Genomic DNA, 15,476 nt, shown 5'->3' with positions numbered 1-15,476 from the left:
CACCAGCTGAACAGGAGAGGACGCTAGCAACTGACCCTTGACAAGCTAGAAAAGTGAAAAAGTTTGCTGTGTAACTGAGTCAGAAGGGACCTATAGGGAAATGGGTACTCAAGGGGATTCTAGGCTAATGTAGTACTTTGTTTAGTATACAAGTACTTTACCTATATAAAAATGCTTTAGGAGCAAGTGCTGAGCTATTGAGATAGAGAATAGACTGTTTAGATTGCAAGTAGAGAAGTTCTAAGGGAAAAATTGAAGAGCAGACTTTACGGAGGCAGAAATAGTTTAACCTTGTTTAACCGGCGCTGCCCGATGGTGCTCTATGGGCAACTCCGCGCTAAATATCCTCCATTTCCTTTAAAACCTCTTCTGCTTTGACACAAAATAATACATCCTGTTGTAAAGGTGCATCTAATAATTTTGCTTTAACATGGTCAGGGAGGGTTTGCTCTTTTAACCAAGCAAGTCTACGAATTACAGAGCCAGTAACAGCTGCTCTACAGGAAGCTTCCAGTGAATTAAATCCGCATTGTAAAATATGCTTGCCCACCTGTTCAGCTGCATGCAACAGATCCTGCATTTCCTTGAACTCAGGCTGTTCTGAATGTGTGCTCATTTTTTGTTTTAACTGAGAAATCAGGAATTGTTGATATTTCAGCATGCAAAACTGGCAATTTAATGCTCTCATAGCCAGAATTGCAAAGGTGTATATTTTCTTTCCCCATCTATCTAGGGCTCTGGAATCCCTTTCAGAGGGCACAAGATTTTTAGCCATAGAATATTTTGCTCCCTTAGGACCCTGGGATATGGTTTCTGGATCAGCTATAGGGCTTTTATAAAGGAATTTGTGTGAGTCAGGTACTCTGTAGTATCTGTCTGGTTTGGCTGGAGCAGGAGGTAGAGAGTCTGGATTTAAACTAGACTCCAAGTAGACATCATCCACAATATCTAAAACAGGAGGGATAGCAAGAGGTCTGTTCTGGGGTAATAAAATGAACTCTCTGAGCCTTTTCTTAGAATCTGAGTAATCCTGGCCTTCCCAGTGGAAATGTTCCCTCATGGTATGTAATGTTTCCCCAAAGGAATAGTCTTCAGGGGGAGATGCTGAGGGAATAGAGTCTACAGCATCAGAATCCTCATAGGGTGGAAAAGTGTGATCCTGTTCCTCAGAAGAATCTGAGGAGAGAGAAACCTGGTCAGAGGATGCATAATCCTTCTCTTGTCTTGGTCTTTTATCAGGAGGGGGATGGGAACCCCTGATAAGGGTAATTAAATCTTCAGCCATCTTAAGCATCTGTTTCTTAGGCATGGGGCCTTGACCTGTAGACTGATGAACAGTTTTCTTAGGTTTTAAAGGAGTTTTAAGCTTAGCATAAGATTTAATGGTGAGCGTTGTCTGTCTGAAGACACTTTCTGCAACTAAAGGTGTTTCCTCTGCACCGGTGTCTAATTCTGCTCCGGTGTCGGTAGATGGCTGCGTCGGCCTAGTAGACTCTGCTTGGGAGTCGGCAGCTGTCTGGGGTTCCAGCTCTGTGGTCGTCAGGGGCTGCGTAGGCGTCTCACTGAAAACCGGAGAATCGGTGACAGGCCCAGCTGAGGCCTCGGGGTCTGGCTTATTCCTTGGTCGCCAGTCCTTATCCTTGCGTTTTTTATGAATTGCAGTCGTCGGCTGCTCCGACGGCATGATATAATTAAATTTCCTACCAAAGTAATGTCGGGCGAAGTCAAAACGGCGTTTGATAGTGCGTTTATTAAACCTAGTGCAAGACCGACAACCTGTGACGTCGTGGTCTGGGCCTAGGCAAGGAATACAATAGGAATGGAAGTCCTTATGAGGTATTTGCTTCCCACAAGAAATGCAATTGTTAACTTTTTCTGACATCGGACTGAGGCAAGAAAATGTTCCCCAACGGGGTACTTAGCTTTATTGAAGACTTCGGATTGAAATTCAAATCGAAAATCTCAGGTGTCGGCCGACTGGCACTTGCGAACTGCTTCTGCTTCGGGCACCGTGCGACAGGAAAGACTGAAGAAAATGGAGTTGGATGCCTCTTATATACCCCTGGCGCACTGACATCAGGAAAGAAGCGATAGCAACCGATGCTGGACCAAGACTTTGGAATTCAGGCCGACTGCGGGACCGCCTGATGGCAGGATAACCCAAGTGTGATGACTGCAGCAGGGTAACATGATGAACATCCCTCCACACCTAAGACTAACTCTTTCAGATGTTGGTTTTCTCAATACAAGTTAAGCGCATGGAGTCGGCGACGGAGAGTTTTGGGAACAAAAGCCTGGCAGATGGGGCAGGCCTTGTAGTCATGTGACCTACCTAAACAAAACAAGCACTGTTCATGGCCGCACTTAAACTTGCCCTCTATGGATGACATGAATAAGCATTAGAAAACAATGACTGAAAAGGAGGTTCCCCAATGTGGCACTTATTTGATTTCTCTAGAATCCAATGGCCGGGAAGGCAGGAACACATGACGTTCGACTGGCGGCTGAGAAGTTCTGAGGTCTGGTGCGGCAGACGTCACTTTTATGGCCCACGCTCTGCTAGCCATGTCAGATGCCCCACGCACCAGACAGTGATTAAAATATTTTGCATACTGGCCAGATGTTCAGGAAGCAAGAGGAGAAAACCCATATGTACAGAATACGGCAACATGTGAACAGAAGGACATCAACACTTTCTCCTCCACATTTTTGCTCATGTGATATCTGTCTCAAAGTAGCTGAATTGCAATATAGGAGTATTTCCTACGCAATATTTCTCAGACTTATTTCTAGCATCCTTGAGTGGGATTTACAAATCAACAGATTTGTGTGCCCTTAACTGTATTCCAAATGCTTCATTCTGGGTTAACAAAAGTCCTTTACATTCATGTAAAAGATACAAGTCCACAGTAATTTAAACAGTTTAATACTTGCCTACATTAATTTCATAGTATTCTATGTCTGAAATATGATATATACACTTTTTTTCTCTTTCAAATACTGATTTGGTAAAAAGAACAATCAATAGTTTATCAAATCTACTCCAATTATAAGCTAGCTTTGAGCAGTTTAAAAGATATACTACACTGCAAAAGTATATAATTTTGTTTACAGAGCAATGTTAAACTTGGTCGACTTCTTCAAAACAGTCACCAAAGTCATGAACGAGGGGAAGATGGTGCATACCACCCTACCTTGAACTAGCCAAAGCCTTTGACACTATTCCCCACTCGGGCATAATAGACAAACCCTCTCAGCTAGGCATCAACCAGAATGTTACCAAATGGGTAGCTAACTGGCTCACTGACAGAACCCACTCAGTCAAAGTAGGGGAAGAAACCACTAGCAGTAGACCCGTAATGAGCGGTGTACCCCAAAGATCGGTCTTGGGGCCTCTACTGTTTGGGATATACCTTTCTGAGGTGTAAGCCAAAACCAGTGGTCTGTGGCTAACCAAGTTTGCAGATGACTGCAAGCTGGGCACGGTCTTAAATTCCCCTACTGATGTGAACATCCTCCAAGAGGAAATTATCCAAACTAATGACTGGTGCTAGAAGCATGGCCTCAAACTGAATGACAAGAAATGCATTACTATCCCCTTTGGGTAAAATGTCATCCCCATAAATATCACATTAATAACAACGTACTAACCATGCACTCTGTCGGGCATCCACTTTGACAGCAACCTGACTTTTGACCACCATGTTGCCGCCATTGTACGGAAGGCTTTCTACATGGCCCACCTCATAAATAAGGCTAATTCATCCAGGAAAAAGGAGATGATAAACATCCCTGTACTCTACCCTTATCAGACCCATTGTCGAGTACAATGTTCCCTTCAGCATGTACCTTGCCAAGCAGATGCAACAGTTTGGAGAGACCACAGAGGTTCCTGACCTGGAAAATCCAGGGTCTCAAACATCTATTCTATACAATAGGCTAAAAGCCCTGTCCCTCTCATACAGACTGCACAGAAGTGACCTATGTCTGGCATACAAGGCCATTTCAAACCCAGCCTTGCTGGAGTTGCTGCATAATCCAAAAGACAAACTCAACTTGCGCAACCCGCACACAAGGCCTTAACCTGGTCTGTGACATTAATAGAACTTGTTGGCGGGATAGATTTGTGTCCCAAAGACTCCCCCGTCTGTGGAATAGACTCCCTCTCCATGTCAAGCAGAGTAACTCTCTAGCCCTCTAACAGGAACCTGGACTGGATGGGAAACCGAAAATACACCCCTGGGATCCCACCTGTGTCCCTGCTGGACAGGGGAAACAGGTGCTGACTCTGAGGGAACATGGGTGAAATTCTTGGATAGGCTTATAAAGGCCTCTGGGCCAATAGCCTAGTATCATCCTATGAACCTATGTTTAAGCTGAAAGTAGTACCTTTGTTACATGGACAAAAATGGCTAATTATCCGATTACAGAAATGGACTTGGATCAATGGTTAACCCGCGGTAGTGGTGCTGCGGTAGCGCTGTCGCCTCACAGCAAGACGTTGTCACGTTCGATTCTCAGCTAGAGCGTCTTCTGTGTGGAGGCATGCGTGAATGGGCGTGCCTTCGTTGAAGGTTGTGCGCCAGAACTGGTAACTCGGCACGTAAAAATCCACTACCAAACATTAGCGGACCGGAGTTCCGCTGTGGCGACCCCTAACCGGGATAAGCTGAAAGACACAACAACTTGGATCAATGGTTAAAATTTTACCAGCATCAGATGGAGTCACTGCTCTTTGCATAACCATTCAATTTAGGTCAAGACTGCCTACAGAACACATACGCTGCCTTAATGGATTAATTTCATGATTTCTACATGTGTGTGTGTGTCTATATATGGGTCCCCTTCAGTAGATCGAACTTTTAAATGTTCAAAGACGATATGGTCGAGACCATAACATCAAACATTTAAAAGTCCGAACGGACTGAATGGAGATCCGCATACAGTGCGGAACGGGAAGATTTCCCTTTTCCGCAATACAGTGTGATCTCAAAGTTGGTATATTTAAGTAAGGGGGTGTGGGGGGCAAAACCCCCCACGTGGGAGGCGCAGGGGGGCATAGCCCCCCTGCTACAGCAGCTTAATTTTTTTTTTTACTTCAGTGTTCGAACTATTACAAGTTCGAACATATGGTCTCTGCCATATAATCAGGTCCAGAACTGTCTGAATAACTTTGGGAGTGCTGAAGTTGACATTAATCCTGATACATTATTTGATAAAGTTAATATGTTATGACAAAGATCATAGTAATAACGATTATTACGAACGGACTAATTTTGAAATATTAAAAAATACTGAACAGTTACTTGAATCTCCCAAGTCTGTCTGGTATAAACTGATAAGTTAAACAGAAGTAGACTGCTGCATCTCACTTGTTACTAATGTTGTTTACTATAAAAATAATGCAAATATGCAGCATTTAGCATTAGCATGGCCCGTGTTTAGGCAGAGCATACCACTTTCTGCAGCCCCATGCAAACAAATCTCTTTGCAATGCTGTTCTCAGCCCAGAAATTTGGTCGAAGATAGCCTCTTTATTTACACTTGGGATGATGCATTCCAAAATAAAGCAATATGATTACTTAGAAAAGTCTAAAAACTGCATAAATTAAATTCTCTTAGAATCACGGTCAGATGATGCATGCCTACCTCAGAAATAAGTCGCCTTTTTTTGACACATGGTGCAAGATCCTTCTGACTACAAGGGTTACTAAGGTCCTCCTGGGCTTCTTTTCTCTTAACAGCTTCCACCAAGCTAGAGAAGGTTCCATTAAGAGCATGCTGGTCAGATAGTTGGTCTGCTGCGGTGCAGTCTGAAGTGTTAGCTCCTGGGTCAGTTTCTATTTTCACAAAACTTTTTGTCCTTTTAACTGGCAGGAAAAAAGTGGGATTACATAAATATTTACTAGTGAATCACATTGATAATAAATCTAAACAACAGCACATATACACTCACCATGTCAAATGATCTGTGAGGTGCCCTCAGCAGGGCAAATATTTGGGGATTTCTTGTTCTGAACCCCAAACTAACAGCTCTAAACAATTAAAATCTTTCTGCAGCTCCTGCGTTTAGGGGCACATACTTAAAGTTGGCTCGGCACATGTTGTTATCTCACCCTCAGGAGTAAGGCAACACAATTAGCCCATAAGCTCGCCAGTGTAACATCATGCATTGAACAAGTACAACCAAGAAACATTTACAGAACACAGAAGAATAACAAAACTGTTTACATGACAGACATACAACAGGCAAATTCTTTCAAAGAACTTGAGCACAGGGGCCACCCAAACACAGTGGATGGCAGGAGGGCAATAAGCATGCAATACAGAGCACCTTCAAAGAGCAACTGATATGATAAGCACCTAATAGATGCTTTCTGGCTGTACCAGCTGATTATCAGAGGACCTTCCATTATGGGGGAAAGCCTCCGTTACTTATTACCTGCCAAACAACATTTGGCGTTCTTCTTTGTAAAATCTGTATTTGTGGACATGTGCATTTTTGTACAGATACATGATGTGACATACTATGCAAGTTAAAAAGCTAAACAAGCACACTTATTCCACAGAACCAGATAAGTTCATCTCAGCGTTCTAGTAGGTCAGCCTGCAAATCAAGAAATAATACAGATGTGACAATGGATATGACACTGTATTATTAAACAAGTTGGAAGGAGACTCCATCATTGGAGGGGGGTATCTGCTGTATCTATACCTAATGTAGAAGACCTTCATCATCTGCCCTATGCTGAATGAATTCCAAACAATTGGCACCAAGGCTGGAAGGGAAGTGAAAGATGTGAACTTTCCAAAATGACAGATCTGGATGAGCAGATCCATCCTAGTCAGCCAAAAAGGAGTAAAACAACATGGCTTTCGCTCAACTTGGCATCTAAACTTTCCCAGGCTACTAGTCCCTAACAATTTAACCCATTCAATGTTTTGACAACTAGCTTCCTCTTCATATCTCAGGTGTGCCAGTCCAAAAGGGAGCATGCAAAATGACCACTAACAACTCAAACCATGTGCACCACTGGGGATGAGGAAGTAGGCAAGAATATGTAAGGATGATCACCTCATCTGGCTCTACTGTTATGACAAATATATAACTTTTGTAACCGTCCACTTCTACCAAAAGAAAATAGTCCCAAGATTATCCTCCTGGGCAATCACCAAGGTTCATAGATGTTTACTAGCTAACAATCACCAGGGCCTTTTTAAGCCTAGCCATGCATCCCAAACACCTGACAACTTCTCGGACCCTTGCTAAGTGTAAGCAGGACTTAGGAAATGAACCATTTACAGGCGGCTTATGGGTTTACCTTTATATCGTCGATCACATATGATTAATCGGCCACATCATCGAACCGTTTTCGCAAAACCAGAACCGCAAAACTTTTAAAATGCTGCACCACACCTCCACACCAGTGCTACCATGGGTCAAAAAGTGGGCGAGATCTTGTCGTTCGGATATGTGGAATTTGATGTTTAGGACATTCGCACTTCGGTATTTGCGGAAGCGGGGTCGACCATATTGAGATTGGCGTTATGAAGGGTAAACCGGTTTATGTCCATTAGAGACACAGGTGCCCTTACCAGGGATGAATTTCCTGCTCCTAATCCAACTGTCCAAGTTACAAGTGATCTGGGTTAAGGAGAAAAGTACAGTTTTGTACCTACCATAAATGTAGATGTCCGAACTGGATAGCATCTGCAGTCATAACAAATGGGTTGTCCTGTCGTCAGGCAGCCCTTCGGTCGGCCGGATTCCAAAGTCTGGGTCCGGCCGCTGATGTCGCACTTCACCCGGCGTCATCTCTGCTGGTCTTGGGTATAAAGGCATCAGCCGACGCCATTTTCCTCAGTGTTTCTTGCCCCAGATGCCAGTTGCCCTCTTGGAAGGCTAAATTTTGGATAAATGCCAATGTTTCCAAAAGGTAGAAGGCAAACACAAAAATAAGCATGTATGTACATATATACAAACAAATACACCATAAGAGACTCCCCCAGCTAGCTATTAGGAGGGTAAATACCCTAGGAGTACCACAGAGGGGAAAGGAGGGTGGGTAATCCTGACTGCAGATGCTATCCAGTTCGGACATCTACATTTATGGTAGGTACAAAACTGTATTATGTCCTTCATGGATGCATCTGCAGTCATAACAAATGGGTAGAATACCATAGCCAAACTAGGGGTGGAGGAAGAAAAATTATGGTGTAGTTAGGATCCCTTGCAGTACAGCAGTGGCAAACCCTGCTCGGGATCTAGAGTATAGAGGTAAATTATAATGCTTGGCAAATGTATGCACGGAGGTCCAAGTAGCCGCCTCAATAATGTCCTTGGTTGCCACTCCTCGTAAGAAAGCTGTGGTAGTGGCTGTAGCCCTTGTAGAATGAGGTCTTATGTTCTGTGGAATTGGTTTTCCATGGTAGGAGTAACAGAATCTTATGCAATTTCCTATCCATTTGGAGATTGTCTGTTTGGAAATTGCTTTTCCTTCCCTTCCTGTTGCATATGCTACTAAAAGCTGGTCAGTTTTTCTGTTACTTTTGGTTCTGTCCAGGTAGTAGCGTAACTGTCTATGTACATCCAAGGTATGCAGCATTCTTTCCCCCCTGTTTTGTGGATTGGGAAAGAAGGTAGGTAGGTGGATTGCCTGGTTTAAAGACACTCTGGATACCACCTTAGGCATAAATGTAGGATTAGTTCTCATGGACACCCTATCTTGATGGAAGATTAGGAAGGGTTGCACTGCCATTAAGGCCTGTAGTTCCGAAACCCTCCTTGCTGAGGTAATTGCCAGTAGGAAAGCAGTTTTCCATGACAGGTGTTGCAGATCTGCTGTTGCTGCTGGTTCAAACGGAGGGAGTGTCAACTTTTCTAGCACAAAGTTCAAGTCCCATGCTGGTAATGGTGGTTTCCTAGGAGGTTTTACATTCTTGATCCCTCTGAGGAACTGCCTGAGTAGAGGATGCGAAAAGACAGGTGGATCGAAGCTGTATTCTGCTGAAATAGCTGATGCATGTATCTTGATGGAGGAATAGGACAGGCCTATATGTAGAAGCTCTGCCAAGTACTCCATAATGTTAGCAATATCTATGTTTGACACATCTTTTCCTCTTTCAGTACTCCAAATGACAAACCTTTTCCATTTTCCTGCATAGTTCCTTCTTGTTGAAGGTCTGCGGGCTTCAAGGATAATGTATTTAACCCTTTGGGAAAGGTCTGGGTTATTTGCTGCTATGTGATGTTCCAGGCAGTCAGTTGCAAGGTTTTTAGGTTTGGATGCATGATGTTGTAGTTGTTCTGAGTTAACATCAAAGGCATCAGGGGTATTGACCACATTCTCTCCCGAGACATGCTCCTCAGCAATGGGTACCAGTGTTGTCTTGGCCAATTCGGAGCTATCAGGATTATCCTTGGACGTTCCTCTTTGATTTTCAGTAGTACCTTGTGCATCAAGGGAAGAGGTGGAAATGCATATGCTGTCAGGCCTTTCCAGCTGAAGGATAGAGAGTCCACCTTCCATGCAAGTGGGTGGAATGTCCTTGTGCAGAATTTTTTGAGCTGGTGATTGAGTGGGGAAGCGAATAGATCTATTTGTGGCATTCCCCATTTCTTTGTGATGGCCTTGAAGATGTCCGGGTGTAGCATCCATTCGTGAGCATCCGAGATGGTTCTGCTTAACATGTCTGCTAGGGTGTTCTCTTTTCCCGGCACAAATATTGCCTGTAACTGGATGTTGTAGCTGAGAGCCAGATTCCAAAGGTCCAAAGTCATTCTGCATAGGGGGTATGAATGAGTGCCTCCCTGTTTGTTGATGTACCACATGACTGTGGTGTTGTCTGTCCTTATCATCAAATGGCCTTCTTTGAGGAATGGTCTGAATTTTTGGATTGCCAGTTTTACTGCCAGCATTTCTTTTTGGTTTATGTGCAGGTGCAGCTGGTCTTGAGTCCACGATCCTTGTATGCATTTGTCCAGCATGTGCGCCCCCATCCTAGTTCCGAGGCGTCCGTTGTGATGGTTTGGCTTGCTCGAGTTGTGGAAGGGTAAGCCTGGGTTTGACTGGCATGCTTGAGCCCACCATAGGAACTCCTGTTTTAGGCATGGGATTAGTGGGATTTCTGTTTCTAAGCTGTGCCTGTGCTGAGACCATAAATTCTTTAGGTACCACTGTAGCTTTCTCATATGCAGTCTGGCATGTGGGACCAAGATTATGCATGATGCCATGAAGCCCAAGGCCTGCAGAACTTTTCTTGCTGTTAGTTTGTTCTGCTTTGTTAATGCCAAGAAGTAAAGAGGGAGCTCTTTTGTTTTTCTGCAGTTAGGAATGCCATTTGTTTTACTGTGTTCAATTCCGCGCCCAAGAATGTTCTTGTTTGGGATGGTATCAGCCTTGACTTTTGTAAATTGACTGTGTATCCCAGGGCTTGTAGCAAGTAAATGACCCTTTGTAAATCTGTTGTCAGCTTGCTTTTGTTGTCCGCTTGTAACAGGCAGTCATCCAGGTATGGATAAATTTGGATTCCTGTAGTCTGCAGTGAGCGATTACTGATGCCAGGCATTTTGTGAATACTCTGGGCGCAGTAGATAAGCCAAAGGGCAATGCTGAGAATTGATAATGCTCTGATCCTGCAAGAAATCTGAGGTATCTTCTGCAATTTGGTCGAATGGGGACGTGCAGGTATGCCTCCTTGAGATCTAGAGTTACCAGCCAACACTCCTTGCCCAGCATGGGAAGAAGTTGCTGTAGGGTCAGCATTTTGAATTTTGGGACAATGATGTATGTGTTTAAGATGGACAGGTCGAGAATAGGTCTCCAACTTTTCTCTTTTCTTGGTACTAGGAAGAGTCTGGAGTAGAATCCTTTGCCCTGTTCTGTTATTGGTACTCTTTCCACAGCTCTCATCTTTGTTAATTCCGCTATCTGCCATAGAGCTTCTATTTTTTGATTTGGAGGTAGGTTTGGCATTCCTCTTTTTACTGGTAAGGTGTGGAAGTGGAACCGGTAGCCTTGGTCTATGGTTTGCAAAATCCACTTGTCTTTTGTGATATAGTGCCAATTTTTCGAAAATAAGGCTAACTTTCCGCCTAATGGTGCTGCTATTTTGCTCCCTGGTAGGCGGTGTCAGAGCCAAGTCACTGTGATTGTCCTGTTGCAGTGGCAGTGGTTGTGTCTGTGCCTCGGTTATTGCCTTGCCACTGTCGTCCTCTGTAGGCACCTCCTCTGGATTGATTTCTGCCTCTAGAGCGTCTATTCCTGCCCCTTTGGGATCTCAGGAAAGGACCAATTTTTGGCAGGCCAGTTCCTGCTAAATCTTGGGGGCTGAACCTGTAGGAAATCTTTAACTGTTTGTACAGATTTTGCCTTTTCTTCCATTTTCTTCATTACCTGCTGGGCAGGTGTACCAAATAGACTGGCCTTATCCATAGGAGCATCTAATAGCTTTGCTTTAACATGATCCGGTAAGACCTGTTCTTTCAACCATGCATGCCTTCTTATCACTGTGCCAGTCATGGCTGATCTAAATGAAGCCTCCAGTGCATCATAGCCACATTTTAAGGAATGGTTACTAACCTGTTGAATGTTATTCACCATTTCTAATACATATTTCTTATCTAAGGATTCATCAGAGGACAGTTTTTTAGTTAACTGATCAAGCATAAACTCTTGGTATTGGATCATATGAAACTGACAGTTTAAAGCTCTAGCTGAGAGAGTAGCAGAGGTGTAAACTTTTTTCCCCCATCTCTCTAAGGACCTGGATTCCCTTTCTGAAGGAATAGGGGTTTTTGCTGTGGTCGAGGCTACTGCCTTAGGCCCCTGGGATATAGTTTCGGGGTCTGCAAGTGGGGCCTTGTATAGGTGGTGATGAGTGTCTGGCACCCTGTAAAATCTATCTGGTTTGGCAGGGGCTGGAGGTAAAGAATCAGGAGCAGTGCAGACATCATTAAATGCATCATCCACAACAGGCAGTACAGGAGGTATAGCTAAGGGCCTATGTTGTGGTAAGTGCAGAAAAGTCCTAAGCCTTTTTCTTGAATCTGAGAAATCTTGACCCTGCCATTGGAATTGTTCTCTCATGGCATGTAAGGTTTCCCCAAAGGAAAATTCCTCTGGTGGAGAGGCAGCTGGAATGGATTCTTCAGCATCGGAATCTTCATAAGTAGAAAAAGGAGCCTCTGGCTGGTCTGTAATGTCTGAGTCATCCGCAGAATCATCAGAGGACACTGGCTCGGGGGGCTCTGCTCTAGGTCTCTTTTCTGGGGCTGAGAGGCCCTGTCTGGGTGAGATTGGGATCCCTAATTAAGGATATTAAATCTTCTGCCAGAGTAAGCATTTGTGAACTTGAAGTGGGCCTGTGTGAGGGGGCTTAACAGGCACTGATTTAGCAGATTTGGCTGCTTTAGCCCTGGCAAAGGCCTTAATAGACATGGCTGCAGGAGGCCTAGCAGCACCACGTGCTGGGGTAGAGACATCCAAAGGGATGGTGTCTGATAAATCACTAGGAACCACAGTTGTAGGCAAAAATTCTGAGGCCGATTCAACTAAGGTAGCAGGAGCCTCAGTAGTAGTCATGGATTCGGCTGAAGATTGACCAGTTTTCTCGGTTTCGGCCGAAACCGAGACACTCGTGGCTTGCTTAACCGTGGTTTCGGCCGAAACCGCGGACTGCGAGTGTCGGTCTTTTTCTTTGCGTTTTTTAACAATTTGGGTAGTCGGAGGATCCGACGGCATAATGTACGCAAAATCTGAGCCGAAAAACTGTTCAGCAAACTCCGACCGACGCCTAAGCGTTCGGTTGAAGGAAGCACAGGCCAAACATGCTGCTACGTCGTGGTCTGGGCCTAAGCAAGGCAGACAGTAAGAGTGGAAATCTTTATGAGGTATTTGTTTCCCACAAGTTAAACAGTTACTGACTTTTTCTGACATCGGCTGAGGCAAGAAAGAGTCCCCAACGGGGTACTTAGCTTTTAGAAGTCTTCGAAGTAGTATTCGGTAGTAGTAATCTCTGGATCTGACCGACTGGCACTTGCGAACAGCTTCTGCTTCGGGCGCCACGCGGCAAGAAAGACTGAGGAAAATGGCGTCGGCTGATGCCTTTATACCCGAAGACCAGCAGAGATGACGTCGGGTGAAGTGCGACATCAGCTGAAGCCGGACCCAGACTTTGGAATCCGGCCGACCGAAGGGCTGCCTGACGACAGGACAACCCATTTGTTATGACTGCAGATGCATCCATGAAGGACATCTCTGCATCACATGGATGGGGAGCCTGTTCCAGAGAAGGGGTGGTCTCTGAGATACACAGCAGTCTCTCCAGCAGTTACTTTTAATATCACAGGCAAGATTTAAGTCTTTAGAATGGGTAGTTTTGGTGCTGTTTGTTTTGCAGATATACAGGAGGTCCATCAGGACGGGACCTGAAAATGCCTTGTATGCCATGCATAAATCTTCCCTCAATGGCCTATAGGAGACAGAATAGAGGGATAGGGCCTCGAGGCAGTCTGCATAGGACATGCTACTTTATACCTTGTATTCTTTTAGTGAGGAACTTCCAATTGTTGGATGTGTCTGATTAGATACATAACAAACAAGGCACTGTACCACCATACCTCTGGTCACTGTGATTCCACAGATGATGAGATCTGGACATCACATCCATCTTGTATCACCTTGTGAAAGTATTTAGTGTAACCAATGTAGCAATTATGTAAACATCATCCAAGGATGATTTTCTGAAAATCAGCTCAGAGTTAGCCACTACTCTGAATGAAAGTGCAGCTAGAAACATATGGCAGCACCTTAATATATTTTCCATAACAAAACAATGCAGTCTGTAAGTCACTCTAAGTAACTTTGGGGTTTTATTTATTTAACATTTGTTGACCAGGAAAGTCTGACTAGGACAGAGCCTATCTTCAGTGGAGGCCTGGTAAGAAAAACTCCAAATGCATGTCTTTAGAATGTGGCAGGAAACCGGACTACACGATGGAAACTCATGTGAATGTAGAGAAATCATGCAGACTCTGCACAGAAAGCACCCCGCTGTGAAGTGACGACGTTAACAGCTGCACCACTGCACCACCCAGCTTCAAGCCCAGAGTTCAGCGTTTTGTTAGAAAAAAATAAAAATCTGTGACTCTCATATCTTTTAGTTAGAAAATGAGAGAAAAAGTTGGGACTCTTTCTTGGTTGGTCTGGTTCTGACTCCATAAAACTGGAGCTGTCTGTGGGCAACCATGCAATGTACCAAATATTCCCCTCTGAATAAAAGAGAAAGAATACAAACTGACAAAAGTTCTGTCTCAGTAGTTACTGGAGGCATAAATAATGGATCAGTTCCACATGACAGACTATCCTTAGGAAAGGCCTAATAGAGAGGTTTAACACAAGGCCTGCATTTGACAAATTCTTCTAGAAGTAATGGCCACTAGAAGAGAGAGTTTTCCAAGAAAGATGCTACAAATCAACTTTAGCTGCACAGGAGGAGGAAGGGTTAACTTTTCTAAAATAAAATAAAAGTTCTAATGAATGGCAGGATTCTTCAAAGGAGGCCAGACCTTGAGGGCCCCACATTAAGCTCTGCAAATGTTTAAAAAAGTTGGGGAAGGCAAAACACAAAAAGTGTTTGAGCCTTTGTAAGAAGTTTGATACAGCAGCAAGGTAGAATTCAACAAGAGTAACTCAGACCTTTTACCAATATGGGAAAAGTTATCTAAAATTGCTGATACTGGAGTTTTAAATGGATCTAACCCTTACAGAAGTTGCCCACATAGAAAAACATGTTAATTTACTTTTGAACATTTTTCTAGTATTAGGTCTCTGGGTAAAAATAAGGATATGGACTATAATGAGGGGGGGTGGTATATGAAGAGTACACATTGCCATTAAGGGAACGGGAACAACCATACGGTTAAAAAAGGGTGGGGAGGCTTGCCAGGCAGGTGAGTCAGTAGGGTTCTGAGGGGCCTCAAGAGTACAGGTCTCAAGACATGGTCACTGCAGACCTCAGGTATTTCCAAAGTTCAGAAAGGACAGGGAGTCTTGAGTCAATTGGAAAAGTTGTTGAGAATAAGCCTGATAAGTGACAGACTGCCCAACCTAGGCACAGGCAAGATGGGGGCACCAGTTTCTTCTTCAGTGCTCTGTGCCTCATGGCTTTAGAAATAATCACCTTGGAAGACATACACCATAGGCAGACAACCAAAACCTCAATCTGGTTCCTGGGAACCTCCTCATGCACACTGACCACGGGGAATCCACCACTCTCTCTCTCAATAAAAACATCAGCCTCTGGCACAGAGGCCCTCTCAGCATCAGAAGGCACAATGGTACAGAAGGGAATGCACACAGTCAATGGCGTGGCGGCCTGCAAAGCAGTCATATCAGAGGCCTCTGTAAACAGAGTTCGAAGGCTAGGGCTGCAAAAGCACCATACTGTGTGTACAGTGGCTGGACCTAGACAGA

The 15,476-nt window shown here is 44.2% G+C and overlaps 1 protein-coding gene across 2 annotated transcripts in view; it reads right to left on the bottom strand.

Moving 5' to 3' along the window:
- BEND3 (BEN domain containing 3) overlaps positions 1-15,476 on the bottom strand; it is an 857,102-nt gene that overhangs the window by 138,222 nt on the left and 703,404 nt on the right. For both annotated transcript variants that reach the window (XM_044065475.1, XM_044065476.1), the window contains one exon: positions 5,650-5,870. In XM_044065475.1, coding sequence (XP_043921410.1) covers positions 5,650-5,870 — 221 coding nt within the window. The remainder of the gene's footprint in view (positions 1-5,649; positions 5,871-15,476) is intronic.

The sequence above is a fragment of the Protopterus annectens genome, chromosome 1.part0 (genome assembly GCF_019279795.1).
Source record: "Protopterus annectens isolate FY-2018-M chromosome 1.part0, PAN1.0, whole genome shotgun sequence".
Classification (NCBI taxonomy): Eukaryota; Metazoa; Chordata; order Ceratodontiformes; family Protopteridae; genus Protopterus; species Protopterus annectens.
Note: the sequence above shows the minus strand (reverse complement) of the source record. Positions and strands in the feature narration are given on the sequence as shown.